At 42.5% G+C, this 27,991-nt stretch overlaps 5 protein-coding genes and 1 long non-coding RNA gene across 12 annotated transcripts; 3 read left to right on the forward strand and 3 right to left on the reverse strand.

Annotated features, from left to right (window-relative positions):
- Window positions 1-2,342: 2,342 nt before the first annotated feature.
- On the forward strand, window positions 2,343-6,226 carry LOC9270412 (uncharacterized). Of its 2 annotated transcripts, none has more exons than XM_015755856.3 (5): window positions 2,343-3,086; window positions 3,334-3,713; window positions 4,050-4,182; window positions 4,262-4,346; window positions 5,803-6,226. In XM_015755856.3, the coding sequence occupies exons 1-5, from the start codon at window positions 2,517-2,519 to the stop codon at window positions 5,961-5,963; spliced, it is 1,329 nt and encodes a 442-aa protein (XP_015611342.1). In that variant the 5' UTR covers window positions 2,343-2,516; the 3' UTR covers window positions 5,964-6,226. The 2 variants fall into 2 exon arrangements, with proteins under 2 accessions (XP_015611342.1, XP_015611341.1); XM_015755855.3 differs by having other exon boundaries at window positions 2,345-3,086; window positions 3,322-3,713.
- A 565-nt stretch (window positions 6,227-6,791) lies between these two features.
- LOC4347608 (homeobox-leucine zipper protein HOX10-like) lies at window positions 6,792-12,501 on the reverse strand. 5 transcript variants are annotated; one of them, XM_066304067.1, is made up of 7 exons: window positions 12,106-12,501; window positions 11,146-11,224; window positions 10,690-10,758; window positions 9,304-10,300; window positions 8,994-9,056; window positions 8,001-8,069; window positions 6,792-7,299 (listed from the first exon to the last, which is right to left on the reverse strand). In XM_066304067.1, the coding sequence occupies exons 4-7, from the start codon at window positions 9,507-9,509 to the stop codon at window positions 7,077-7,079; spliced, it is 561 nt and encodes a 186-aa protein (XP_066160164.1). In that variant the 5' UTR covers window positions 9,510-10,300; window positions 10,690-10,758; window positions 11,146-11,224; window positions 12,106-12,501; the 3' UTR covers window positions 6,792-7,076. The 5 variants fall into 5 exon arrangements, with proteins under 5 accessions (XP_066160164.1, XP_015612299.1, XP_015612296.1 ...); XM_015756813.3 differs by lacking the exon at window positions 12,106-12,501 and having other exon boundaries at window positions 9,304-9,437; window positions 9,627-10,300; window positions 11,146-11,373; XM_015756810.3 differs by lacking the exon at window positions 12,106-12,501 and having other exon boundaries at window positions 9,304-9,537; window positions 9,627-10,300; window positions 11,146-11,373.
- On the forward strand, window positions 11,745-13,376 carry LOC136351767 (uncharacterized). The gene is made up of 2 exons (XR_010734906.1): window positions 11,745-11,895; window positions 12,065-13,376. It is a non-coding gene; the product is annotated as an uncharacterized lncRNA (long non-coding RNA).
- On the reverse strand, window positions 13,094-16,421 carry LOC4347609 (probable sodium/metabolite cotransporter BASS5, chloroplastic). 2 transcript variants are annotated; one of them, XM_066303891.1, is made up of 8 exons: window positions 16,212-16,421; window positions 15,782-15,885; window positions 15,526-15,656; window positions 14,851-15,044; window positions 14,507-14,759; window positions 14,094-14,347; window positions 13,929-14,011; window positions 13,094-13,563 (listed from the first exon to the last, which is right to left on the reverse strand). In XM_066303891.1, the coding sequence occupies exons 4-8, from the start codon at window positions 15,014-15,016 to the stop codon at window positions 13,498-13,500; spliced, it is 822 nt and encodes a 273-aa protein (XP_066159988.1). In that variant the 5' UTR covers window positions 15,017-15,044; window positions 15,526-15,656; window positions 15,782-15,885; window positions 16,212-16,421; the 3' UTR covers window positions 13,094-13,497. The 2 variants fall into 2 exon arrangements, with proteins under 2 accessions (XP_066159988.1, NP_001409779.1); NM_001422850.1 differs by having other exon boundaries at window positions 13,097-13,563; window positions 16,216-16,416.
- Window positions 16,422-18,698: 2,277 nt separating this feature from the next.
- LOC4347610 (DEAD-box ATP-dependent RNA helicase 7-like) lies at window positions 18,699-23,095 on the forward strand. The gene is made up of 14 exons (NM_001422851.1): window positions 18,699-19,249; window positions 19,727-19,861; window positions 19,943-20,083; window positions 20,175-20,286; window positions 20,488-20,558; window positions 20,655-20,809; window positions 20,888-20,999; window positions 21,336-21,437; window positions 21,520-21,580; window positions 21,655-21,826; window positions 21,916-22,012; window positions 22,096-22,190; window positions 22,285-22,418; window positions 22,612-23,095. The coding sequence occupies exons 1-14, from the start codon at window positions 18,761-18,763 to the stop codon at window positions 22,824-22,826; spliced, it is 2,091 nt and encodes a 696-aa protein (NP_001409780.1). The 5' UTR covers window positions 18,699-18,760; the 3' UTR covers window positions 22,827-23,095.
- A 1,972-nt stretch (window positions 23,096-25,067) lies between these two features.
- On the reverse strand, window positions 25,068-26,834 carry LOC4347611 (putative alpha-L-fucosidase 1). Its single transcript, XM_015755411.3, has 3 exons — window positions 26,236-26,834; window positions 25,908-26,147; window positions 25,068-25,827 (listed from the first exon to the last, which is right to left on the reverse strand). Exons 1-3 carry the CDS (start codon window positions 26,790-26,792, stop codon window positions 25,140-25,142), a joined length of 1,485 nt encoding a protein of 494 aa, XP_015610897.1. The 5' UTR covers window positions 26,793-26,834; the 3' UTR covers window positions 25,068-25,139.
- Window positions 26,835-27,991: the final 1,157 nt, after the last annotated feature.

Raw genomic sequence — 27,991 nt, forward strand, 5'->3', positions numbered from 1 at the left:
AGCAGACTCACCCTCTACCTGCGGCGAACACAGGACAAATTTTTGGTGAGTGCTAATAGAATGAAGGTGGCAAACATAACATAAGAAGACTAAATATAATACGTGTAAATATATATGAGTATCTATTTGTAAAAAAGAGGAAAAACTAATCATCTTTCAATTATCTATCAATTTTCTTCTATGTAGCAATTTTTTTTCTCTAAGCTGAAAAATATATGGAAGGGTTTGGCCAACTTGAGGGGGGTACTCAGGCCCACCCTACTTGGCTGGCCTTCCCCTCCCTCTTTCCCCCTTTGTTGGGATCGCCTCTGCTTGCGTGTAAGCATTTATAAATTCTTTCGATAGCCTCTTGGAAGAGAAGAGCAGACAAAGGACATCCTGTTGGTTTTATTGAGTACGCGCATTTCCTTTTGTGCGTCGCCCATGCCTCACAAGCAAAACAGGATCCTCTGATATGTAGAGATGTCTATTCGAGAAAAAAGAAGAAGATATATAGAGATGTCAACGGAGAATTCGACCATACATCCCCATCCCCGTTCCTGCCAGCTTTAATGGTGGGAACATTTTTTCCTTCTTTGCTCTCCCAGTGGGGAATTAATCCCCCACAAAGCCCCGTCCCTACTTAAAACAATATCTACATCTCAAATCATATATGTGATGCAATGGGAAGTACTTGGCCAATGATTTGAGCAAAATCTACTCAAAAGGAAGTACTTAGCTAATCGAACAATCACTCAAGTGTAAAAGCGGCTTGGGGATTCACATTTTTAGGCCGGGCTCATGAAGGTTAAGGACTTTTGCAACTAGGATCTATGGTAGCTGCAAACGGAGAACAATGAGATTTTGGGAGGATTACTGGGTGGGTGACAACTCCTTTGATAAGTTGTATCCCTCGCTCTATTTACTTACAAGAAACAAGCATGTGAGAGTAAGCGATGTATTCCTCTAAATGTGTCCTTCAGAAGGGCTTTGGTGGGGGATAACTTGAATGCGTGGTACAAGTTGGTATCCAAGGTGGCCTTGTTTAACTTATCTAATAGTCTAATATTTTTAGATGGGAAGCCAATGGAAAGGGAGTCTTTCTCGGTGAGTTCTATGTACAAAGGCTCTTATGTACCGAAATATGGTACCAAGGAAATCGATAATCTAGAAGCTCAGAATTCCACTTAGGATTAAGATTTTTCTTTGGTATATCAAAGAAGGAGTACTCTTAACAAAGAACAATTTGGTCAAAAGGAGATGGAAAGGAAGTACTAAGTGTTGCTTCTATAGCTCTAAAGAATCAATTCAACATCTCTTTTTTGATTGTCATGCTACACAATCGGTTTGGAATGTTCTTTTCATGGTTCTGGGAATACAAGTGCCTACTTCTATTGCTAATCTTCTAGGTAGTTGGTCAAGGGACTTAGTACCTAAGCTTAGGGCCGCTTAGGGATCAACTTTTCGTGGGAGTTGCGGCTATGTGTTGAGCACTTTGGCTTGCTAGGAATAATGTAGTCTTTAATGGCCACTCTAATCTTGCAGGTTTTTTTCAGGAGTATGCATTGGGTTTGCCAGTGGTCTTTGCTTCTTAAAGAGGGTGATGAGGAAGCTATGAAGATTGGGTGCCAAAAATTGGAAGTTACAGTTATGGAATTCTTCTCAAAATCTAGGTGGAATTGGAGAGGAAGATTGAATTTTTAGTCTAGTTAAAAACTTTTGTTGAGAGACTTGTTCTGGATGTCTTTGTCATCCATTTAATTTGCCTCCTATGATGGCATTTGCTTTGAACTTGTTTGTAAGCCTAAGTGCTTGATTATGTAATGTTATGGTTGTGTACATCCTTCGGATGTAGAGGCTAGATTTTATTTAATCAATTATCTAAAAAATATATGTGATGCAAGACATATCATCCACACCTTTTATATCATTATATTAGCATATATCCACCAATTTAGATGACAAGAATACAACATTATTGTCATTCATCCACTAATCATGGGCCAGTTGGACCTTCGTGCGTACATAATTTGCATTGAACTTGGACCCCCTATGCCAACTAATCGAGTCTCCGAGGGGATTGGGACAGCCAAAACCAATGGAGAATTGTTTCCCCCATTTGGTTGCCCCCAGGGAACAAGTTGCAACCATCCTCATCCCCTAATGAAAGAACTCCCTGAGGGGAAACTGTGGCCCATTGACATCTTTGTTGTGAGTCAAGAGGAGAATGTGGCTCATATGCCAATGATAGCAACTAAAAAGGATCAACATACCACACAAACAAATGCTTCCTCTTTTGGCTCAATGCCTCCTTTGCCCGCATTCTCACTTTCTCACCCAAAGCCTCCTTTTCTCGCATTCCCACCCAAATTCTTCTTTACTCACATTCATACCCAAATTCTCCTTTGCTCGCATTCCCACCTAACGGGCAGTAACTCGTCACTGCTGACATCCGCCTCCTTGCGCTAGTTATAGGCCTTCTTCGAACCCTAGCCGCCGCCTCCTCCTCCTCCTCTCCTAGTCCTTGCACCCCTAACATGGAGGATGATCCTACACGCCGCCTCTCGTTGTTAGGCGGAAGCAGCGGCGAGCACCAGCCTCCCATGGTGTCGCCATGCATCTCCGCCCTTGTAGATCTAGCCTCCCACCGCCGCTCTCTCCCTTCCTCGGTCCTCTTGCCCCCGTTCCATCCTATGCCTATTTGTTTCTGCTCTTCAAGGGGCCCGGGCTTCTTCCACTATCACATGCCCCCGACACTGACTCCCACGGTAGGAGGAGTCGGCGACGGGTCCCATCACATTTACCCGTTCTCCGATTTCCCTTTCTTTTCCATGGACTCCATCGCTCTACCCACAAACGCCCATTTGGCTGGGTCAACGGTAATACCACTCACCTCATCTTTGATAGGATTCAATGAAGGGCTGCCCGGCCAGCCACCGCTTTGGGAAGGGTATAGGCGGTTGCAAAGTGACCTCAATGTAGGGTTTCCACAGCCAAACCTGCAAATGCTACCTTTAGCACCGGTTAAGCTGGAGCCCGTGACCGAGGAGCATCAATCAAGGGGCAAAAGTGTCATCATCGCCGACAACCTCGTCGACTCGAACATGGTACAGTATTTTAATGATACCTATCTTTTTTCCCGTAACTTTTTTTATTTATTATCGCTATCACTGCTTCCCCTCCAGTAGATATGATATCATTGATGGTATTCGTGAGCTTGTTTATGGTTCTTTACTTTACAAGAACAAAATTTTCTCTAGTGCCATTATTTCTACTCCTATAGCTATTAACTTGCAGTTATATTCAAGTTTGAAAGCTGCATTTGTTGATGAATCATTATAGACTTTTTACCAGGGCTCAAACATGCTGCTCGGCTCCTCCAGCAATGCCAACCAAGATCAGATTCACCAGCTAGGCAGCCAAGATCGCATCCTACAAGAACATCGCCGTATCGAGACCACCGAGAACGAAGCTAACGACAGCATGTGTGGCAGCAGCAGCATGCCCCACCGTCGCCGCAACTCGTCAGTGGGCAGCAGCCGCATGACGAGGAACCTCGATCCCGGAGCCGGCAGCTCGTCGTCGCACGGTGGAAATGGACCCGTTGTTGGTGACACTGCTGCTGCTGCTGCCAACCTCGGCGATGGGGAGTTCAGTGAGGCTGACAAGAAGACGATCATGGCGAGTGAGTACCTCTCGCAGCTCGTGTTGAGTGATCCGAAGAAGGTCAAGAGGTGAGAACTTCTTTCGAATCTAAAAGAGTTCATGTGGAGGGATTGAGGCTCCCATCGGATGGCCTAATCAGCCAAAGAAAAAGCTAAATTTTAAATTTTCAAACTTAATTTTAAGATTGATTTTGAGATATTTTCAACGTAGATTCTTTTACAACATTGGCTTTTAAATCACCAAGAACACATTTATAAAAGTTTCACCTACAAATTCATTTTTATTTCATAATAAGCCGTTTTGGCTTATTAGGAAATAAGCCAAACGATGGGACCTGATGGTGTCTGTTGTGTGTTCTATAATTAGTTACTGAAATTGCACATATTGCTGAATAAATTTTTCAGGGTTCTATGCAATAGGAGATCTGCTGCGAGGTCCAAGGAGCGCAGGTTGAACTATAAGCTTGAGCTTGAAAGTAAGGTGCTGGTGTTGAAGATAGAGATTGAGAAGTTGTCTGAAAAATTGGCGACGGCTCAGGTTTGTTTTTTTAAGATTGTGGTCATTCTGATTTGGAGTTTTGATCATTTTAAATTACTGATGTAGTATTGTTTTGCAGAGGACATTTAATGAGCTTTTAGCTCAAAACAATGAGCTGAAAATCAAGATACAAGAAACGGGTAGGGAACGCCAGATGAAAGAAGGTAAGCTCCCTTCCCTTGTTTAATAACATTTATTTGTTCATTTTCCTCAAATGGTGATTGAAATATATGGTAGCTTGCAATGGAAACATGATGCAGATGTCATATATGTTGGATACCAAATGCCCAATGCAAGATTGCCAAATAGGCATATGTATGCTTGCATCATTTTTAAGGAAGTATGTAGCTTGCGTGAATAGCTAGGTTACTGCACTCTTTTATATCACAAAACATGGTGATCATACTTGATGCCTTGATGGTATACTTCTTTTGTAGCTACTGGGTTCAAACACTAGATGCATACTCTTGCTTTGTATTTTCACATTGTTCCTGCTTTGTTGGTCTGTCTATTTAGGCCCTGTTTAGTTCAGGGGTGAAAAGTTTTTGCGTGTCACATCGGATATACGGACACACATTTGAATTATTAAATGTAGTCTAATAACAAAACAAATTACATATTCCACCTACAAACTGCGAGACGAATTTATTAAGCCTAATTAATCTGTCATTAGTAAATGTTTACTGTAGCACCACATTGTCAAATCATGGTGCAATTAGGCTTAAAAGATTCGTCTCGCAATTTACATGCAATCTGTGTAATTAGTTTTTTTATATTTAATACTCTATGCATGTATCCAAACATTCGATGTGACATGGTGAAAATTTTTTTGTTTGGGACTAAACAGGCCCTTATTTTAACTCTCTATTCATTAACTCGGTGAAAGAATCTCCCATTGATTTGCAGCTTGTTGTCAAAATGTGCTTGTCTCCTTTTAGTTTTCAATGATTGCATTCCCAGATAGTTGTCTCACTTATGTGCACCATATATGGCTTGAGTCATGCTTAGTTTGGATAGCGGTCTAGTCTTAGTCTTAGGATTAATTTGCTCATAATTTTTCCTTTAATACTCCCTTTGTCCCAAATTATAAGGCCTATATTTTTTTACACGGTATTCAACAACATACTTTGACCATTATTTTATTATGTTCTATGTTCTCAACAAATATGAAATTAGCATCACATAAAAGTACTTCAAAATATGAATCTAGTGATATAACATGCATAATACTTAATATAGATATAATTACTATGATTATTAGTCAAAAGCTACCAAGTTTGATTTTCCTTAAAAGGGGACGCCCTATAATTTGGGACGGAGGGAGCATATAATTACCTCTCTTTAGTTTTGGGGTATGTGTGCTTGGTTATGTGTGCATCTTAGTTATATAGAGATTGAGAATGTTTTCAGTGCAATTGTATCTCCTTGGTGTAATTGATTAAGTTCGATGAAGCCATTGTCTAAAAATGTTTTATATTTCATTCACAAGGACCAAACTTGCATTGCTGGAACTTTTTCTTTGGCTTGTTCTGTCACTAGTTTACCTTGTAGAACTATTTTATTAGAAAAAAAAATCAGTCACTAGTTTAACATTGGTTTGCCTGTTTATTTTGTATCCAGCTATATTCAAATCAATAGGTTATGAGTCACTTCAAGTTGTTGTTGATGGTGAGTTCGTCATGCCAAATGGTACACACGAAGAAACGGTCGCTCGGTTGATCGAACTGCTGGAGCCAGAAACACAGGCTGGACCATCACAAATCCAGGGATATCAGCCATAACAAAGTTTGAAGCTTTAGGGTGATTTCTGATGAGAGGAAACTTTTGAAAGGGGAATGTCAAACTATACTGCAGATTCAAACATGAATTCGCTTAGACAGCCGAACCAATAGATAATTCATCTATTACTGAGTGTTGTGCTACAGTTATTTTGCTAAAAGTTTGGGTGAACTGACACCCATGTGGGCTTCTGTAATATCAAATTTGCCTGCATCTGTACCGATGTTTTAATTAGAATCATCAGTTCATTTTGGGGATTTTATTAGTGTGTTTAATTTCTAGTTTTGACCAAAGCTGTGGCTAGGCTTCAACTTCTGTGCTAGTACATTTTTTTTTTTGCTTTAGTTCGAAAGTCTGGTATATGCTGCAGGTACAAGGTAGACTTTGGTTTTGCATTTTCCCTGTTTTCTACTGTCAGCTGGTACGCCTGTAGCCACAAGATGATTGTACTTTTCTGTTGATCAAAATTGCTTCGGGCTGTGTTTGCAATTCCATGTTCTCAGTCTCTTTCTCTCGTTTTTCGCACACACGCTTTTTAAACTACTAAATGGTGTGATTTTTTAAAAAAAATTTATATACGAAAGTTGCTTAAGAAAATCAAATTAATCCATTTTTTAAAAAAATAGCTAATACTTAATTAATCACGTGCTAATGGATGGACTGCTTCGTTTTCCGTACGGGAGGAATTTGTTCTCATCCCTTGATTCGTTTCTCTCTTCCTCCAAAAGAGTTACTCCTCCCTTCTAAAGTATAAGCTTTTCTGGCTATGCATCTAGTCGGACTATGCGTCGGAACAGAAATGCTTAGATTTTGGAACGGAGGAGTGGATGTTAGCCAAACAAAATCTAGTTAACTCTCACAAACTTCCAATGTACAAGCATTATGCCACAAGAACACACAGAAGAGCTCCAAAAACCTAGTGGCTGTCTGGCTGATCATAACTGGCCTGACACGAAGAAACCAAAGCTGATAGCACCGGTAGCTAATATATAGCTAGAACCAGCCAGCCAACCATGATCACCAAGAGACCAAGAAAGCTACGGTTTTATAGGCAAACCAGCACAAAAACACCGCACAAGCTGTAGTAGCTAGCAAGGAGGCGGCGAGTGCTCAGTTCAGCAGCTGGAGGCGGCGGCCGCCGTCGTCGCCGGCGACGATGTGTTGCGCAGGTCGGCGCGCAGCGCGAGGTTCTCCCGGTGGAGCGCGCTGGCCTTCTCCCTCAGCCTCTCGTTCTCCTCCAGGATGCACCTGTTCTCCAGGTAGAGCTTCAGGTTCACCATCTCCATCTCCATTCCATCAGATCTCCTCATGGTCTCTCTCCTCCTCCTCAGCCTTAGCCTGTGTATTTATGTTCAACCAAGGGATGGAGGTTTAGCAATAGATTGTGTTCTAGTTGATACATTTTTTTTAGTATAAGTTAGACGCGCACTTGCGAAAGGGCATGTAGCCTAGTGGTTGCAGTGATCTGAGTAGCACCCTAAAGTCTAAGTTCAAATCTCCATAGGAGCGAATTTCGGATTGGTTATTTGAGGGGCTAAGCTTCCAATATAAAAAGGTTGCATACATCCTGTTGGGTGTAGAGGCCGGGTAAAAAAATACCCTCCTCTAAAAAAAAGTAAGTTAGACACGCACACCCACACATGCTTCGACTATAGTTTGTTTGCTATTAAGATTTTTTTTCCATTTCCGTTGAGTCTATAATAATGTATTGCGATACATAGGTTGAAAGTATCTTCCATTATCTTTAAAAAGAATTTAAGAGAAGCATATGCGATGGCAACATGCATTTTTTTTTAAAACAAAAAGAGTTAGAATCCGGCCTCTACATCCAAAACAGATGTAGACTGTCATGAAGTATACAAGAGTACTTAGACCCGAACTTCTTACGATAAGGCTTCAGCAAAGAAATAAAAAGGAAACACTGCAACACGCATATAAGTAAGCACAGGTGCAGATGCATAAACAAGTTCATGAATCCATCAGTCCTCAGACTACAAAAATCTCACCAAATTAAACAAAGTTGGGATAGATGCTATTACCTCTTCCTCCTGAGAGCCATGGGGGCATGAGCCGGCTGCTTTCTCTGCTGCTGCTGTTGATTGTCCTGCCTGAATACAACCAAAGACAGATAGATCTTATTCTTGCTGTTCCAGGAGCCAGAACACATGCTAGCTGCTGGATATAGATACAGTGTTTGTTCCTAGATTCCAGTCATCTGTGGAGCTCAAGGAGTTTGGAATGATCCCAGCAATTGCAGATAACACGATATATATAACATGGCTTCAGCCATGGTGATAGATGGCTTTTAGGTTTTTGTTTGGTGGTGCATGCACACATTGACATGACAGCATGTGAAGGAGGCAACCTCTCCATCATGGTGCATGGACTATGGATGCCCAATGGATCTTCCAAGAATTAATCATTTACTACCATATTTCACCAAAAGGAAGGGTGAAGAATTTAAGTATGAATTCTTGAGTTTTGGATATTAATGAAATTCATTTCTTGAGAAGTTGGACCTTTGTTTGACAAGAGATTGGATAGCAGAAGACAACAAAAGAAGAGAATCGTTTCAGACTTCCAAAGAACAGTTGAATTTCCATGATATTTTTGTTGTGGTAATATATTTTTAATCAAAAGTTGATGAAAAAGAATCACATCCTAGAGCTCCTAGCTGAAGGGAAAATGGCTGAACTGCTACTATTATAGTATTATTGATTCCTGGGCAGAGTGTCTGCACCCATGATGAAGCTTTAGAGTTTTCTTGGTACTCGATGCATGGTACACAAGTCAAAATGCTTTCAAGCATTTCATTCTTTTTGCTTCAATGTTTCTTCACTAAAATGATACCTCGACACCTTTTCTTCTCCTCTCTCTAGAGAGAGAAAATATGCCATAATAGAGACAATATATGCCATCTTTCTTCAGCATTGTTGCTGGATTTCTGCACTGTTTCAGCACAACAGGTGTGCCTATCAGCCTAATAGGAATTCCATTCTCTGTGAAGAGGAAGCCTGAGAGTGATCACTCACCGCTGTTTCTGCCAACTTGAGAGGCCAAGATTCCATGAGAGAGGCCATTCTCTGAAAGCCATTCTTCCATGAGAGAGCAGGGACACCAAGTATCCATTCATCGCCATCACAAAAACCATCATGGAAAGGAGAGAATCTTTTGAGAGAAAAACTAGGAGCAAAGAAGACACTTTGGGCCACTGCCTCCCAGCTTTGGCCAAAAGTTGCACTCATTGCTCACACACACACACAGCAGCAAGCAGCTAGACACACAAAATGGCACAAATTATCTGCACCTCAAGATGATCAGCTACACTTGTGTTGTGCTTACCTTGGAGCTAGCGAGCTGCACCGTCCGATGCTGTCCAGGAGGGTCCCGATGCGCGACACGTCTCGCTCCCTGAGTCCACTCATGCGATCCATATCTAGGCAGAGTGGAGGTTTCATTCCGATGCTTGAACCTTCCTGCACATTGGCAATGCACCATTGGTCATTGCTGCTGCAAATTTGGTCATTGACACCGGCTGGCCAGTCCATGATTCATGAACCTGGCTCACCATCACCACTGCAAGTGTTGCCAATGAGCATGTGAATCACATACGATAGTAGCTAGAGGTTATCATGATTCATGAACACACACACGAACACACATACCTCATCCAGCAATAGCAGTGAGTGTGTGATATTGGTTCAGGGTTAGCATTATGAAGCCACATGCCAAGAGCATCTCGAGGTGAAGGACAGGTGCTTTGGCACCTTTTGGAGCAGGTTTGGTTAAATGATCATGAGCAGAAGAAGCTTGCACAACAATTGTTCAAAACAGTTGAAGATGAGATGAGGCATAGGCTATAGCAGGTGAGGTAAATTTTCTTCTTATCTGAGTAAATACACTCATTGTCTAGAAAAAAATCTGAGTCAATACACAAATTTCAGGGTGGTTTTAGCTGGCATTTGTAGAATTGATACATACAAAAAAAATGGCTCTTTCGGTCTGATAAAAAATCATCTTTCTGAAGTAGCTGCAAGCCGTCAGCAGCTTTTATCTTCTGCCTTCATAGCATCTACCGTTTGCCATTTCATGTCAGGTGTACCTGCCATTCTCAAGAAGCTTCCACCTAATAGATAGATGTTGCAACTCTAAGTAATCCGTTTTCAGAAGTATGGTATATTTTACCACAATAAGTTACTAGTACATTAGTGTATGCATGCTACAGGTCCCTCTATGAACTTTTTGAGCTTTCCTGGGATGCTTTGAAGATGCGAAATGCAGCTATGCACATTGTAATGTTACCAATCACTGTTAGAACACCTTGGAGCGCTACAAGCACCTGCAGATAGTTTTCAAAAAAAAAAAAGAACCACGAAGAGAATTAACTTGAGTAGAAAAAAAATATCGAAAACACTAGTTGAATTATACTATTGTATGTTTTTACAATAAGAGAGTATCTCGATAATACTAAAAAAAATCGCATGCATAGACTTGCACAAAAAGAACTGTGGAGAACAGTTCCACTGTCTAATCATCTGTGTTTCATGTGCATTGATTTAAAGGCAAATAGACACTAGACCAATTGAAATGTCAGGATAGGCCAAGTAATGAAGTGATATTTGACAAGTGTGAACAGTTGCAAAACACTGGGAAGGAAATGATGATAATGTTGATGAACGGAAAAAAAATAGGAAGCATTAGTGTTTCAACTGTAGGGATATATTTTACCTCAAGAGACTCCGAATTATAGAAGAAATGCCACGTGCAAGCGCACATCGCTCCACCAAGAAGTGGAACCTATTATACAAAGAAAAAAAATGCAAATCTGAGTAGTCAACAATCATAAAGTAAGCTGTTGAAAAAATCAGTCGAAAACTTGTGAACAACTGCAACTACCATCAGCAAAGACCTTACTATATAGTAGTAGTAGTAGTATAGATAATAGAAGCCACACATAAGTAAAGAGGGGGTACTTACAGATTAGATTCACTGAAAACAACACAAGATTTCTTGTGATGAAAACATAACATAAATAAATATGAGACATTCTCCTCCCACTCTCTGAATCTTACTACTAATACACAGGAGTACATGAAGCTACTAGGTTGTACAAAAATTAACATTAGCCAACACAAATTTTATCAGCAAATGCATCATCATTTAATCCAAATTTATTACACTCACCATTCCTCAAGAGAGGTCTTTCCAACCCTTGAGCCCCGTCCTCTACCCGTAGCTCCAAACCAGCGTCATGGCCGTCACCCTGCAAAATCCAGACAGAACAGGCGATACTGATAGTAGTAGTATGATGCACAGATACGCGATACTGGTACGGTGATACGGATACGTCGATACTTTGATACGGGAATTTTCAAAAACATCAATGCGCCGATACGGCGAGTGTATATATATTTCATAAAATGAAAAATATAGAAACACTTTAACAAGGGTGAAATAATCCTTACACTGTTCATTGCATGCTTAGCATTTTTAATACCTTTGCTGGTTGATAAGCTCAATCGTGGGACCCACCTGGCCAACTCAATTAAATCGCTACCTTTCTAATCAGAAAGACACAAGGTCACAAGCAAATGCTGTAGTCCCGGCCGGCTGCTTCTCTCCCAGTCCTCATCAACTAGCTCCTCCTCCCGGCGTTTCCTCCTAGGCCAGCGCCTCTGTGGCTTCTCCTCTCCCCTCCCCCGAGCCCTAGTCAGACGGCCGGGCGACGATGAAGCATGAAGCCGTCGTCGTCTCGATCTGATGGAGACGGCCATGGCTGACGGATGGATGCTCCCCCCATCCGTGGTTGCTGCTAGCCTGCTACTACCCACTCCATGGTGTATTCGTAACTGGTGAGGAGCCAGGACTGAGGAGGTCCTTGTCTCCTCGATACGTATCAAACCAAAGTATCTAATCCGTATCCATGGAGTATCGGTAATTATTTTGATTTATTTTCGCTCTTAAATAATCGATACTTCGTCGATACCGTATCGATGACGTATCCCGCATATCGCCGTATCCGATACGTATCCCATACGGGAACGGCTGTCGAGAGCCGTATCTGTGCATCATACTCTGATACTACTCCCCTCATCTTTTGCAGCCACGGAAGCAAGAGGTAGTTAGGTAGGGTAGTAGCAGTACCACTCGGCGACGCTGGAGACGTGGACGGCCCAGGTGGGCAGCGAGAGCGCGTTCGCCGGCTGGGCGGCGGCCAGCGCGGCGAGCACTGGCGGGGAGGCCGCGGCTACTCGTCGGGGCCGCGGCGGCGGCGGTGGCGCAGGCGACCGCGGCGATGAGGCGGAGATGCGCCATTGGTGGGATGGGGAGCTTGGCGTTCTCACACAACATCACACACAACACAAATAAGTGAGACTCGAGGATTTTGTACGGAGCAGCTGTACACCGTACACGTGTACATCTGTATCCATACGACCATACCGTAGGTGTACTTGATTTTTTTTAAAACAAGATAAATTTAATTACTCCTTCCATTTCAAAATCGCTTGAGGCTGCGTTGAAAGGATAAATTTGAAAAAAAAAATCTTGTTTTCCGTGCGCACTTTTTCCAAATGTGTTTTATTTAAAAAATATATGTAAGAAAGTTATTTTAAAAAATCATACTAGCTCATTTTTTTAAGTTTAAAATAATTAATTGTTAATTAATCATACATTAATAGCTCACCTTATTTTGCATATCATCTCAATCCTTTCTTCCCTTTCTCTCAAACACATCCTTAACTTTGTCCAAGGCAAACATTTCTAACTCTGATCATTAATTTTTAGTTTTTTAAATAATTTAACAACATATGTACTATTTACATTCTGAAAACATCTCATGGTAAATCTAAGAACATAAACTTTATAGTGTAAAATTGTATAAATTCTTAGAAATTGATAGTTAAAGTTTTTTTTTAAGAAATGATAGTCAAAGTTAGTAATGTTTGATTTAGGATAAAGCTAAGCCGATAAGTAATTTGAAATGGTGTGATTAAGAAGAAACTACTACCTCCGTCCCAAAATATAACCACTTTTGGCTACGAATCTAGATAAACAAACAGTTGTCTAGATTCGTAACTAAAAATACTTACATTTTGGGACGGAGGGAGTAGGTTGAAACTGGGATAGAAAATTAAGGAAATTCAAAGACCTGTTGTTTCCTACTTCTTCCTCCACTTTTTCTCCTTATACTGAATAAATGTTACAGAGATCCTTTCACATAAATGCTTATAATCCTAGCTGCACTTGGACAACTTTATAATCCTAGCTGCACTTGGACAACTTGAGGTCTTGGTTAAGTTCAGAACAGGAACAAGAAAAGAGTACCACGGCGAAAGAAAGCGAGAAGGATTCAGAGCAATGGTGTACATGGTTTATTGGCACTGGAAGAGTTTGTATCTTAGCCATCAAACATCTGCCGTCCTCACCTCCAATTTTGTGATTGGCTGTTCTTCATGGTGATTTTAGAAGAGCGTACATCACTGTTAATACTGAACACTGCTCTGTAGCTGACTGACTTTAATAGTTCAATATGAGCTATTCTTTTGTTCTCTTGGACCACACCATAACAAGAGCAAACCCCATTAGGGACATCAGCACAACCTGCAGAGAAAAGTAGAAATCAGTTTAGCAATTTTTCAGGTGTAAGATACAGGATTTGAAGTTGTGCTCAAATCGATTTCTAGATACATAAGAACTGAAATCTGAAATATTAATTGTGTCAAAACACATTTGCGAAACACATCTTTTGCATGAAACAGTTCTGAGATTTTGGGACAACTATATATAAAAACTCATATCTGTTCCCTAGATGGAAATCACGTAGGTCGCATAAAACTCATATCTGTTCCCTAGATGGAAATCACGTAGGTCGCATCAGACAAGATAAACCAGTACAAGACTAAGAATTAATGGTTGACTCCTGAGATAAAAGCAAATAAGCAACAGGTGAGGAAAAGTAGACATACTGATATAGCCGGGGGCACTCCCACTAGTGGGTCTGGGAAGAACCTGTTTGCTAAAGCAAGAGCAAGAAGGCTACTTTGCATTCCTGTATGACATATATGTGATAGTGAGACAACAGAAGAAATTGCAAATAGCATATCCTAATCCAACAAGAAACTGTATATTACCTGTCTCAAAAGATACTGTTCTTTGTAGTGCCTTTACATCTGCTGACTCGCGAAACCAAGTACCAGCAAGATGATATCCAGCTATAAAAGATGATGTATGGAATGCAAAAAGGAGAAGCACTGTGGCTAGTCCAAATGGGGACAAAACAGCCTTAATATTTATGGCCAATGGTGAACCAACACATAAAGCAGTCACAAATACCGATAGTGGAGGGAGAAATGGCTGAATAGCTGAACAGAGCCGCGGAAGATATCTTCATATCATCAAGAAACAAGAAGTTAAACACATTAATAAATACTCTTAAATGAATGCATACTAATAAGGTTGCAAATATCAAAAACATATAGTATGCGTATAAGTAACTGTAAGATGTAGAACAGGGTGACATATACTTTCAGACCAAAATAAATACCTATTCAGAAGCAATCCGGCAGCAATTGGAGCAACCACTATTTGAACAATACTGGACATCATCCCTTTCACATCCACCGGTAATTTCTTGCCAATAAGAAAGTAGGATAAAGTTGGGGTGACAAAAACGGCAGTAGCTGTTGACAATGATGTCATAACAATGCTGAGGGGGGCCATATGTGGATCTGTCAGAAACGTTGCATAGTTTGATAGTTGTGCTCCACTCACACATGAAACCAACATGATACCAGCACCTGAAAAAAGACCAATTCAGAGTTCTCTATATAACCATCAATATTTCTCATGTAAGCATAATAAATACTAGGATAAATTCAACTCCCCTACCTAAAGCAGTAGGAAGATTGAAAATTGTAACTGCAAGAGTGCCAAAAAGGAATCCTAAGAAAGGCTTGATAATAAATTGTCCAACATAGCCAGCAGCTATAGCATCTGGTCTTTGTATAGCCTCAATGAAATCCTTAACACTTGAGTTTACACCCACTGCAAACATCAAGAATCCCAATGCTGGTGCATAATATCTGCCCAGTCAATGACACAGTGAGAATGTAATAATAAAGTCAAATGTGAACAAATTAACAATCAAATAAGAATAGCATTGCGAGTGCATATATAAAGTATCAGTAGCAGAAATGACATGATACAGCAATCACAGCTACATCCCTTCTCTGTTATACTCACTCTCGTATAAATCAACAATGGCCTTTATCAACATACATGAATGATCAGCAATTAAGCATACTATGTTTCAAGGGTGTTTTTTGTCACCCAAAGATCAACTGGATATAATTCAGTAGTACTACACATATACTTCGATATCTGAATCTACCTAACTGGTCATCATGTAACTAGTCAGCGATTAGTGAATAGAGCTTCATTTCACTGAAAGTACAGCCCAGAAATATCAGCGCAACTAGCTGATGAGAAAGTAACACACAAACACCTGTTATTCAGGTCAAGAACTGAATTAAGTTCAACTTAAAACACACAAGCAAGACTGACCTAGTTGTGAACCATGTAAAAGAAGGTGGGTACACCAGAGCAAGAATTGTGCTCCCCAGCACTACGTGGGGAATAATGGTGTTGGCACTCTTCAGAATCTTCAGCAAATCGACTTTGCTCTCCTCCACTATCTGTAAAAGGTTACTCCAAGCCATTAATCAAGCACCAAGTGAATACCCAAATAGTAGCAAATAGTAGTAAACTGATACAAAAGCTCACTAACTAGAGCATTGAAAAAACAGCATCAGGATGGCACCTGCGGCGAAGCTAACACATCGTCATCTCCAATGCGATCTTTCTCAAACGAACCACTCGCACTCGCCCAGACACGTCCACTCGCAGCCACTACAGATCCCTTCTCTGCTTGCTTCAATTAATAAAGAACATGAGAACCACTACGATTGTGCTATCTTTTGAGCACAAAACATTAAACTTCTAACCAAAGCAGTAAGCTTTTGATGGAAAGACAGACATCATACCGAATTTATAAAAGGAAAAGAAATAAATTCAAAACTTTACATTTTTTATGCCACCAACCAAAGGTGAATCAAAGATATGAACAAGAGTTTCTTAAGACTATTAGCCCCCCCCCCCCCCCCCCAACGACCTCCAACTCCAATCCTCCTTAATCGCCAACCCACACAGCTATAAAAAGGGGATATTTCAGATCGGATCAAGCAGAGCACCTACGCCGTGAAAACGGCGGCGAGACCGCCTGGGGAGGAGCCAGACGGGGCAGTCGCCGGCCGGTGGGCAGATGGTGGACGCCGGCGATGTGGGGCCGCACCAGGACGGCGGCGTTGGGGGCCATTCGAGCGCCGGCGACCGCGAGGGTGGGTGGGTTTTGGTTTCAGAGTTTCAGAGCTGATGACGCAACGCAGCGAAAGAGACGATTCAGATTTCAGTGAGAAGTTGGGAGTTTCGACAAGGAACGAACAATCAGTCGATTAGCACCTTCTGATTTGGAATTATTCGGCTAGTTTATCATCCTCCGGCCTGATTGTTCATTCTTTATTTTCAAAGCAATCCCTACCTGTCCAAAAAAATTGCTTCTTCCGTTTCCGTTTCATATTATAAGTTATTTTATTTTTTTTCTTAGTCAAACTTATCTTATTTAAGTTTGATCAAGTTTGTAAAAAATCATATTAGTATTTTCAATACAAAACAAACAAATAGTCAAAATATATTTAATGTTAAATTTAATTAAACTAGTTTGTGGCTTCATCTTTTTCTTATACTTATGATTATCATTCAAATTTTAAATTTTTAACTTTAAATTTGGAGTTTATTTTGAGGTTTTTTCATCTTAGTTTAGTTTTTAGCCTTTTGTTTTAGATCGTTTAAAACACGTATATAAAAGTTTTATTAACAAATTATTTTTCATTTACAAATAACAATAGGGATGTTTGTATTGTGAATGTTGCTAACTTTTTCTATAAATTTGGCCAATTATTATAAAAATATTTGACTAAGGAAAACATCAAACAACTTATAATATTAAAAAAAAGAATATCATGAAAAAAAATAACAGCACTATAAAACTATCATGAAAAAAAAAACATCATTCGTTTGACAACTCCTACGCATAGACTTTAAGGATGATGACAACAGGAAGTAAGCACCGGCCTATTTTTATGCTTACATAGATCTGGGCAGTTTTGTTAGCTTGGGAAAACATAATAAAGGACTCAAGCTGCAAATCCACTGAACCCCAAGGTCGAATCCAAATGCAGTTATAAGGCCCCTTTGAATCGCAGGATTGAGAAAACGTAGGAATAGGAAAAACGTAGGATTTTGATAGGAATGTAAGTGTAAAACAGAGGATAACAAAACGCAGGAAAAACACAGGAATGACCGTTTGATTGAACCACAGGAAAAACACAAGAATTGGATGAGAGAGATAGACTCAAAGGAAAGTTAGCAAGAGGTTGAAGCTCTTGCTAAATTTCCTCCAAAATCTCTATAGGATTGTCCATTCCATAGGAATTTCAAAGGATTGGATAGGATTCAATCCTTTGTTTCAAAAGGCTTCATAGGAAATTTTCCTATAGGATTGAAATCCTCTAAAATTCCTATGTTTTTCCCCAAAATCAAAGGGGCCCATAGCGATTCAAGTGCAATCCATGTGTGCCAAAAACATGATCCATGTGGTATGTGTTGGGAAGCATCAAATCCTCAATGTTGGAGTTCAAGTGCTCCATCCGTTTCAAAGTTAAACAACTTTTAGAGTCTGTAAAATTTATCCCACATATAACACTTTATTATCTATAAAAGATGATGTATATCATTAAACTGCACATACTATCCCTATTGTTTTTTAACTTTATTACGCTTATGCCTTATTACTGTTCGAGCTTATGTCACATCTATTCCAAGGATGTTTTTCTGCCCTACTTCTTCTTCACTGTGTCAATGGCTAAAACTTGATATATTTTATGACGAAGGGAGTGTTATATTTGTTTGGGGTTAGGACCTGAAGTATAGAAGTTTTAAATCATTTTGATCTTCTTTGTGTTGAGTCTGTTCCCTTCCTTCCTTCCAACGTTAACTACACTTTTGTTTCAAATATCTTCTCCTTTTGGCTTATTTTTTTTACACAAACGGTGCTAAAGTGAAATAATTTTTTTCATTTTCCGTTTAAATTGGAGGACACCAAAAATCAACCGAAGAGAATTTAAACTCTTGTATAGTTTGTGTCAGGTGTGGATTCATCGTCCCGTGATCCCATCAGACAGACGCGCAATGAAATTTGAATGTTTTTCAACGAACCAGAAGCAAATTTTTATAGCAAAAAATTATTATAATATAATAATATTTGTTCAGACTCCTATGTATTTGTGTCAAATAAATATGAAAAAAAAAAGAGAAAAAAAAACTCTCCTACTCCAGATGGGCCTGGGCTTCTCACTTGCTTCGAGCAGCAAAGGCCCATTCGCGCTTCCGACGAAGGCCCATTCGCCAAAACTCGGACACGCCCACGCTTTACACGGCGGACCAAACGTCCCCGCCACGCAAGCGCCCATCCACCCGTCCATCCCCGAAAATATCTAGCGCATCGACCGCCACGTGGACAAGCTCACGATCACGTGCCGCTCACGCGCCAAAGCTAGGGTTTACCTCCCGCCGCCGCCATTGCTACATATACCTCGCAACCCCCCTCCCCTTCTCCCCCTCTTCCCCCCCGGCTGCGTCTCCTCCTCCTCCGCCGCCGCCGCCGCCGCCTCCTTCTCCGACGATGCCTTCCCTCCCCGTCGCCGCCGCCGAGCCGATGGCCGTCGACGAGTCGGCCTCCAAGAAGTCGAAGCGCAAGCTGAAGGCGGCGGAGGTGGAGGTGGAGGCCTCGTCGAGGAAGAAGGAGAAGAAGGAGAAGAAGCGGAAGGCGAAGGAGCCGTCGCCATCGTCCTCCTCCTCATCCGAGGAGGAGGAGAGGAGCAGCACGAGCTCCGACGAGCCGGCGCCCGCCGCGAAGAAGGCGAAGAAGGAGAAGACGAAGGAGAAGGTGGTGGTGGAGGAGGAGGAGGAGGACGACGACGAAGGGGAGCTCACCGCCAGCGGCGACGAGGATCCCGCCGACCCCAACGCGCTCGCCAACTTCAGGATCTCGGAGTCGCTCAGGGAGAAGCTCAAGTCCAAGGGGATCAAGGCGCTGTTCCCCATCCAGGCCACCACCTTCGATCTCGTCCTCGACGGCCACGACCTGGTCGGCCGCGCGCGCACTGGACAGGTGAGTGTTCCCTCTCGATTTTTCGCAGCAGCAGATCATTTGATATGAAACGTAAGTAGTAGTATGTTCAAATTACCATGTGCTTTTCACACTTAGTGTAGCATGTTTAGTGGATGATTACAGAGGCCGTGTTCCAGTAGGAATCTCGTGTAATTCATTGAACTTATCGAATTTAGTATATGGATATTGTAAACATGGTTTTAACTAATTTAGCTGTTTGCACAATCTCAGAATGGTGTTAACAAGAAATTCGAAGATTTTTGCTGTTTATGTGTCAACGTAGGTTTCTATGAAATGACTGGGAGGGGAAGTTTGTATCTGTAGTGAATTTCCCTTTTACTAAGGGTGGTTACTTCCATTATCATCAACAAGTTCCTTGTTCCTGAGTAATGGCAATGAGGAATGATATTGCATAATTTTGTCTTGTTTCTCTGAATTGTTTGTAGCCTACTTATAGATAATGTTAATTTGTTATAGGGAAAAACATTGGCTTTTGTTCTACCGATACTTGAGTCATTAGTTAATGGGACACACAAGGCATCCAGAAGGACTGATTATGGCAGGCCTCCAACTGTTTTGGTTCTGTTGCCTACCAGAGAGCTAGCCAAGCAGGTACGTTTGTACCACTCCATCAGGTTCTCGAGGAAAAAAAATTCCTTTTTATCTGTTCTGACCCTTGTACATGAATTTCAGGTGCACACAGACTTTGCATTTTATGGTGCAACATTTGGGCTATCTGCATGCTGCGTATATGGGGGTTCTGATTATCGTTCTCAAGAAATGGCAATCAGAAAGGGGGTTGACATTGTTGTTGGAACTCCTGGTCGTGTGAAGGTAGTTACTATTGCTTTGCTGATACTTCTTGACTTGGCCCATAGTCTGTTAGGTTCTATTCTCATGTTTGCTGCATGGTTTTCTTGCACAGGACTTTGTTGAAAAGGGAACCCTCAATTTTAGGTCTTTGAAATTCCGTGTCCTTGATGAGGCTGATGAGATGCTTAATATGGGCTTCGTTGATGATGTTGAGCTTATTCTTGGTATGCCCACGTATATTCTAGTTGCTCTTTGGTTTGTGTGTCTCATGTAATCATGCCATTGTTGAGTTGGTCCAATTGTTCTCTTTATTGGTGTTATTTATCTGGATTTTGACATGAAATGTTCAACGGTTGACAAGTTTACCTTCAGTATTTTATCTATTTGATGCAAAATCTAATGTAACCCTTTATTATTATGAACAGGCAAAGTTGAAGATGTTACAAAAGTACAGACACTTCTCTTCAGCGCTACTATACCAGAGTGGGTGAAGAAGGTGCGGACATCTTTAAAATCCATTTCTCTTTCTGATTTTCTTTAATATTATTGTGTGGCTGATAATATATCGGTATGGATGCTGTGATGGTTATAGCTCTCCTTGAGATTTCTCAAATCTGGAAAGAAAACGGTTGATCTTGTTGGAGATGAGAAATTGAAAGCTAGTGCATCTGTTAGGCATCTTGCTCTTCCTTGTAACCGTGCTGCAAGGGCTCAAGTTATTCCAGACATCATCCGATGCTATAGCCGGTGTGTACACCCACCAAATTGTCCTTGTGAGAATAACTTTTTAGTCATTTCTTACTTACCCTTTATATTTGTCTTCAGTGGAGGCCGGACCATTATCTTTACCGAGACAAAAGAATCTGCATCAGACCTCTCTGGTTTGATTGCTGGATCACGTGCCTTGCATGGTGATGTTGCTCAAGCTCAGCGTGAAGTAAGTAATCTTTAATTGTTCAGTGCACTATACTTTGGAATGATGTGTAATCATTTATGCTATTCAAAATTCTACTAGTCTAGTAGCGTGACTAGATTTATTTTTCTATAAAGAAAAATGGTCTGCTCATGTGCCAGTTGTCTTTACTGACATGCACCATGTACCAATTTATATAATCTTGGAATGCTATTATCCTTATGACATGATTGTAATTGCCAATCCTAAACTAGTTTAGATGTTATTTGTGAATAATTACTTTGTATTTTCTTTGGCTATTTGTAATGTTTAGAAGGTTATCGAAAACATGTATATAAATCACTGAATAAATTTTTGTAGGTTATTCTTGCTGGGTTCAGGAGTGGCAAGTTTTTAGTTTTGGTTGCTACAAACGTGGCTGCACGAGGGCTGGACATTAATGATGTGCAGCTTATCATTCAGGTACGACATGTTCTGCTGTTGATTAATTTTTCTAGGGACTAGGCCTTTGCCAATGTCATTGATAAATATTTCAAACTTCCAGTGTGAACCTCCACGTGATGTTGAAGCCTACATACACCGGTCAGGTCGGACTGGGAGAGCAGGTAGGAGTAATTCGGTTACTATATTTTTTCTGCTTATGATGGTTACCTTCTAAGCAATGTGTTTTGATTTTCAGGCAATACTGGTGTTGCTGTCATGCTTTTTGAACCCAGATATAAGTTCAATGTGAACAGAATAGAAAGGGAGTCTGGGGTCAAATTTGAACATATCTCTGCACCACAGCCAACTGATGTGGCACAATCTGCTGGTACTGAAGCAGCAGAAGCCATTTCCAGTGTTTCAGACAGGTAATAAGTTTGAATTTAAAATTTTAGGATAAGCATACTTTGTGTTATATTGATCTGTGCCATTGAGCTTTTGATTGGATTCCATGCAGTGTCATTCCTGTTTTTCGGGAGCAAGCTGAGCAACTATTGAACTCTTCCGGGATGTCTGCAGTTGATCTACTAGCCAAAGCACTTGCGAAGGCAGTTGTAAGTTGCTTCTCCTGTTATGTAATTAATACTGTAGCAAGTACTAGTATAGCTGCGATACTTAACAGAGATGCATTTCTTAGGGCTACACGGACATAAAGAAGAGATCCTTGCTGTCTTCTATGGACAACCACACTACATTACTTCTTCAAACTGGTCGATCGGTGTATGCAGCAGGGTGAGTGGATCAATTAACTTCGCTCCAGTATTCTTTTGAGTGATGAGTTGTCTCTTCTCTTCAACTGATTGGGAAACTTTTTATCTTCTTGTAGATTTGTTCTTTCTACTTTGAAAAGGTTTATGCCAGAAGAGAGACTTGCAGATGTAAAGGGTATAACCATCACTGCTGATGGGACAGGTGCTGTATTTGATGTTCCTTCAGCAGAGGTTGAAGACTATATTCAAGGTATACCTCTCTCTCTCTCTGATACATGGTTTCAATAGTTCATACAGTACAACTTGTATAAATTCACTATTGTGCTTAACAGCTCAATATATGTAAAATTATCCATGCTTTCCACTCTGTCTGGGATTCATATTCTTATGCTATTAGCTCAATTGTATTTGGTACTCAAAACATATGTCGTGGTGTTCCACAGGTGCACAGAACGCTGCCATGGTGACTGTCGAGGAAGTGAAACAATTGCCACCCTTGCAAGAGAGGGAACAGTCTGGTGGCAGCCGAGGTGGAGGAAGGTTTGGAAACAGGAGATTTTCTGGTGGTGGTGGTGGCCGGGGTGGAGGCGGCAGAGGGTTCGGTGGAGGCAGAGGCAGGGGAGGTGGCGGCGGCAACAGGTTTAACAAGAGGTACTAGCTGTTGCTGGAGCACTCTCATTTTTGACCTATAGGTTGAGCCAAGGCACAGGGAATCGCCAAAATTTTGACTGCGCCATGTATCGGTTTTTTGTTTATTTGTTAGTGTTTGTGTGTTCGAGATTATGATGATCAATTTTGCCATCGCAATAGTGTACAATATTGATCTGATACTTGCTACATAGTAACTGTTAAGAATGAAGCTATATACTTGTTTCCCCATCGGCTATTACCGAAGCTTTTGAATGAATGCAAAATATGTCGTCTGTGAACAACAATTCCTGTTGTTCGGAGGAGGATTTTGTTTGGTTCATCTCGCTCAAAAAGTTTTATTCAGTAAACTTGCAAGTTTAAATTTGACCTGTAAAAATATGTACAACAATTAACAAATTTGAATGTGAATACTGCACTGTCATATAACCTAGTACCGGATCTAGATTCGTTGTAATATGAAAATGACACATCCGGTACTAGGTTGCTATATTATAGGACGAAGGTTGCTATATTATAGGACGAAGGGAGTATTGATCTGCAATGTCAAATCTTTTTTTATTTTTCTTCTATTTCAATATGTCGAATTTTACATGCAAGTTTTAGAATAATGTCTTGTATTGATCTACCTTACCATTTTTTCAAAAAAAAATGATTAGATGATAGGCAAAATTAAATAAGGTTCTGTCCTTCCCTTTCTTTTCCAACTCACTTTCTTCTTATTTTTCCGCGCGCATGCTTTTTAAACTGATAAACGATACTTTTTTTGAAAGTTAAGAAAAATTACTGTAAAAATCATATTAATTTATTTTTAAGTTAATTTATACTAAAAATTAATTAATAACGTGTTGATGGGTAATACCATTTTTCGTGCGTGGAGTTGGAGTTCTCCTAGCTCAGCCTAAGAGGTTTATTAAAAACTGATTTTAATTAGACCACATGTATAGATGAGATAATATCCCCTCAAAACAAATAGGCTTCCCATGTGCTTCACTGATTCATTCTGTCTCCTTCCTCTCGCTGATGTTCTAGCCTCCATTTTCTTCAATTTTTCTCGTATTTCTAACATACATAAACACTTGCTGTGACCTGTGAGCCTTGTGACTATTATTAATCGGCGTGGGCTAAACGAGTCGATAACAACAAAAAGGTCTCCATCATACCCAACAAAAACCATTACTACAGGTGTAGTTCCCGTCACGAAAGATCAATCCATCCATCCGTCCAAATGAATGCATCCCGCTTTATCATAGGAAATAGCTATACATACAACCAACTTGTACGATATTTATCCGACTAGCGCCGAATTGCTACGTGTCTAAGCTCACATGGAGAGATGCCGTGAGTACTGATTAGTGGTCGGATGCGGGTTGTATGGCTTCTAGTCGTATGTATAGCAGGACTATTTATCATATTCAATCGCCGGTGAGCTACATACGATGTGTCTCCCTGTTGAGAGTACTGTAGGTGGTCCGATGCAGGTTGTACAGCTCTAGTCGTATGTATAGTAGAACTATTTATTATATTCATATCGTCGGTGAGCCACATGTAGTGTGATCTCCCTACGGATAGTACTGTTTGGTGGTCGGATACAGGTTGTACAGCTCTATTCATATGTATAGTAGGACTATTTATCATATTTAATCGCCGGTGTCACACAGTGACGAAGCTATATTATCTTGGGGGGGGAGGGTGCACATGAACCTCCTAAATTCCTAACTTCTCACTTAAAAACACTAGAATGTACAATGTTGTACTGAAGATTTCTATATTCTCAATGGTAGTGCACCCCCCTTATTTTAATGCTAGCTTCGCCCCTCAGTCACATGGTGTGATCTCCCAACAGAGAGTACTGCCTGTTGTTCGAATATGGTTGTACGGTTCTAGTAGTTGTATGTATAGCTATGTATAGCAGATACGAGTTATACGGTTCTAATCGTATGTATAGTAGGACTATTTATCATATTTATAGCATCAGTGAGTCACATGTAGTGTGATCCCGCTGCTTAGAGTACTGATCGGTGGTCGGATCGTATGTATAGCGGGACTATTTATTATATTTATATCATCGGTAAGTTACATGTAGTGTGATCTCTCTACTTAGAGTGTAGCAATTGGTGGTCGGATGTGGCTTGTACGGCTCTAGTCTTACGTATGGCAGTACTATTCATCACCGGCGCCCAATGAAGGCGCGCCGCCGCTAGGTTGTTGTACGACCAACGACGTCGACCGACCACGTAACACCACTATCTCAAACCAATTATTGCTCATGATGATATTATATCTCACCAAATTATTCCATATTACTACTGTTTTTGTGACGTCACATCGTGCCCCCGCCGGCGGCGAAGGGGTCGAGGTGGAGCCCCACCGCCGACAGCAGCGGCGGGCCTCGCCGCGACGCCAGCCACACCCTCACCGTCCGCCCCGCCACGGGGGCGCCCAGCCTGTGCAGCCGCTTGTGCCCCACCGTCGTGCCGCTCGCCACCGCCGCGCCGCCGCCGTCCACGTACACCTCGTGCCGCTCCACCCGCTGCCCCATCGCCACGTGCTCCTGGATCCTCACCACGTTGAACTTCCTCGCCGCCGCCGACGCCGGCCGCCGCAGCTCGATCCAGTACCCGCCGCCGTCCTCCGCCTCCGCCGCGGCCGGTGCCCAGTACGTGTCGTCGCGGCCGTCGAGCACGTTGGCCGCCGCGAACCTGCCGCCGCGCTCGCTGCTCGCCCTCGCCGCGCTGCCCGCGGCGAGGTCGGTGCCGAAGATGGCCGTCACGGCGGTGCGGAACTCGCGCAGCCTGGCGATGTCGGCGGCGTCGACGAGGCCCGTGGTGTTCGGCGGCGCGTTCAGCAGCAGCACGCAGTTGCGGCCCACCGAGTTGTAGTATACCTCGAGCAGCTCCGGCAGCGGCTTCGCCGTCTCGTTCTTGTGCCAGAACCACCCCGGCCGGATCGACACGTCGCACTCCGGCGGCACCCAGTCCTTCCCCCTCGGGTCGCCGGTGTTCAGGTACCTGGGTGGGTGATGTCAGCAATGGCGGGACGACGGTGGCCACCGAACTAATTAACGCGTGTTTAGTGTAGTGTTACCTACTTCTCGATGCCGGCCTCGCCGATGGTGATCTTGGAGCGGTTGATGGTGGACCAGCAGGTGGATCCGGCGGAGCCATTCTCGTCGCCGACCCACCGGAGGTCGGGGCCGTCGTCGGAGAAGATGTTGATGGAGCTCTGCAGCTGCCGCACCGTCTGGAACCACTCCTGGAAATGGTACGTCATGTTCGTCGCGTTCTTCCCCTTGGCGCCGTCGAACCATATCTCCGACACGCTCCCGTACCTGACAACCAAACACATCAAGCTCGATCGACGTCAGCAATGGCGGCGGCGGCGGCGACGTGTGTGAGTGTGTCAAGCGTGTCACTGACCCAGTGAGGAGCTCGTGGAGCTGGGCGAGGTAGTACTCGTTGTAGGCGACCTCGCGGCCGTACCGCTTGTCGTGGCGATCCCACGGCGAGAGGTAGATCCCGATGTCGAGGCCGCGGGCGCGCGCGGCGTCGGCGAACTCCCGCACGACGTCGCCGCGGCCGCCGCGCCACGGGCTGGCGCGGACGGAGTGCGCCGTGTGCGCGGACGGCCAGAGGCAGAACCCGTCGTGGTGCTTGGCGACGAGGACGACGAGCGACGCGCCCGCCGCGGCCGCCGCGTCCATCCACTGCGACGCGTCCAGCGCCGCCGGGCGGAACGCCGCCGGCGGCTCCCGCCCCGTGCCCCACTCGGAGTCCGTGAACGTGTTCATCCCGAAGTGGAAGAACATGATCACCTCCCGCCGCTGCCACCTCAGCTGCGCCGCCGTCGGCACCGGCAGCACCGGCAGCGGCGGCGTCGCCGTCGCCTCCGCCAACGACGACGATGTGGCCGCCACAACGGCGGCGATCAGCGCGGCGGCGAGAGCGCAAAGCGGCGACGCGCACCGACCCATCATCTCTTCTCCCGTTTTGTGTTGCAAATTAAGCGATGCGAGCGATATATATGAAGGTGTATCGATCGGCACACGATTCTGGAGGAGAGATACACGCGACGCACGAGTGTGTCCGTTTCCTCGTGGCATCATGTGACGCAGAAGGGGCGTGTAAAACGGGGAAACTATTTTGAATCCTCAAGCTAGGGATGTTTTCTACTATAGTTTATTTAAAAACCATTTAAACGGTTATAGACTTATACAACCAGAATAACTTCTGCGTACGACTCGTACATCAGACTCCTGTACGATCATGACTAGCTGTGAGAAACCTAAACCCACATAGAAGTAATATGAGCAACATGACGATTAGTCTAATGAGGTGAGACGTACGCTAGTCATATGCATCGGTCGTACGTATAGCACTTATCTTTACAACGTATCTATACAACTCCACAAAATCTTATATCCAAACTCAACTCACATGTCGAGATATAGAAAAAAACAAATTCAGCGTATGAATAGTAGCTACTATTAACATTTGAATTTACTTATTTTTTGTTTCTCGATGTGTAGGTCGAACTTGAACTTGATTTTTGGTGTACTAATAGATAATATCACTATATTCTACATTGTTAATCCTTTTTCAATTTTTTTTTACAAATATTAGTATCGAATTTGAAAGAAAATGTACAGGAGGGGATATCCTCTCGAGGGATTAGAATCTACTCCCGTGTAAAATGGGATGGTTTATTTCTTTTTTTTTTGTTTGTGATTGGCTAAATCACATTTGACAGAAAATTGGGTCTCAAATCTTGTATATTTCTACTCTTAGGATCTATTTCACAATTCAGGTTGTGGCTTCTCCTCCCCCAGCTCCAGTTACCTCGATGAATTCCGATGATTGGTAATGGTCCAACGAATTGGGGCTTAGGGCTTAAGGGTGTAGTCCCGGGAAGAGGGAGGAAGTTCCTCGGGCTTAGAGAAATGGTCATAGGAGGTGGCCTGGGTGGCAGAACGGGCGGGTGGCAAGATGGCGGTGGCATCGAAGCCGCAAGGTCATTAGTGGGTGGTGGTCCGATGTTGACAATGGGAAGGAATAAAGCAAGTGTTTAGAAGTTGGGAGAGACGGTGGCTTCTCCAACAGCGAGGAGCCATCAGAAACGAGGAAGCTACAATAGGACGGGAGCATCCTCGTAGTCACCGACTTGAAGAGGAGAGAG

Source organism: Oryza sativa, chromosome 9 (assembly GCF_034140825.1).
Source record: "Oryza sativa Japonica Group chromosome 9, ASM3414082v1".
Taxonomy (NCBI): Eukaryota; Viridiplantae; Streptophyta; class Magnoliopsida; order Poales; family Poaceae; genus Oryza; species Oryza sativa.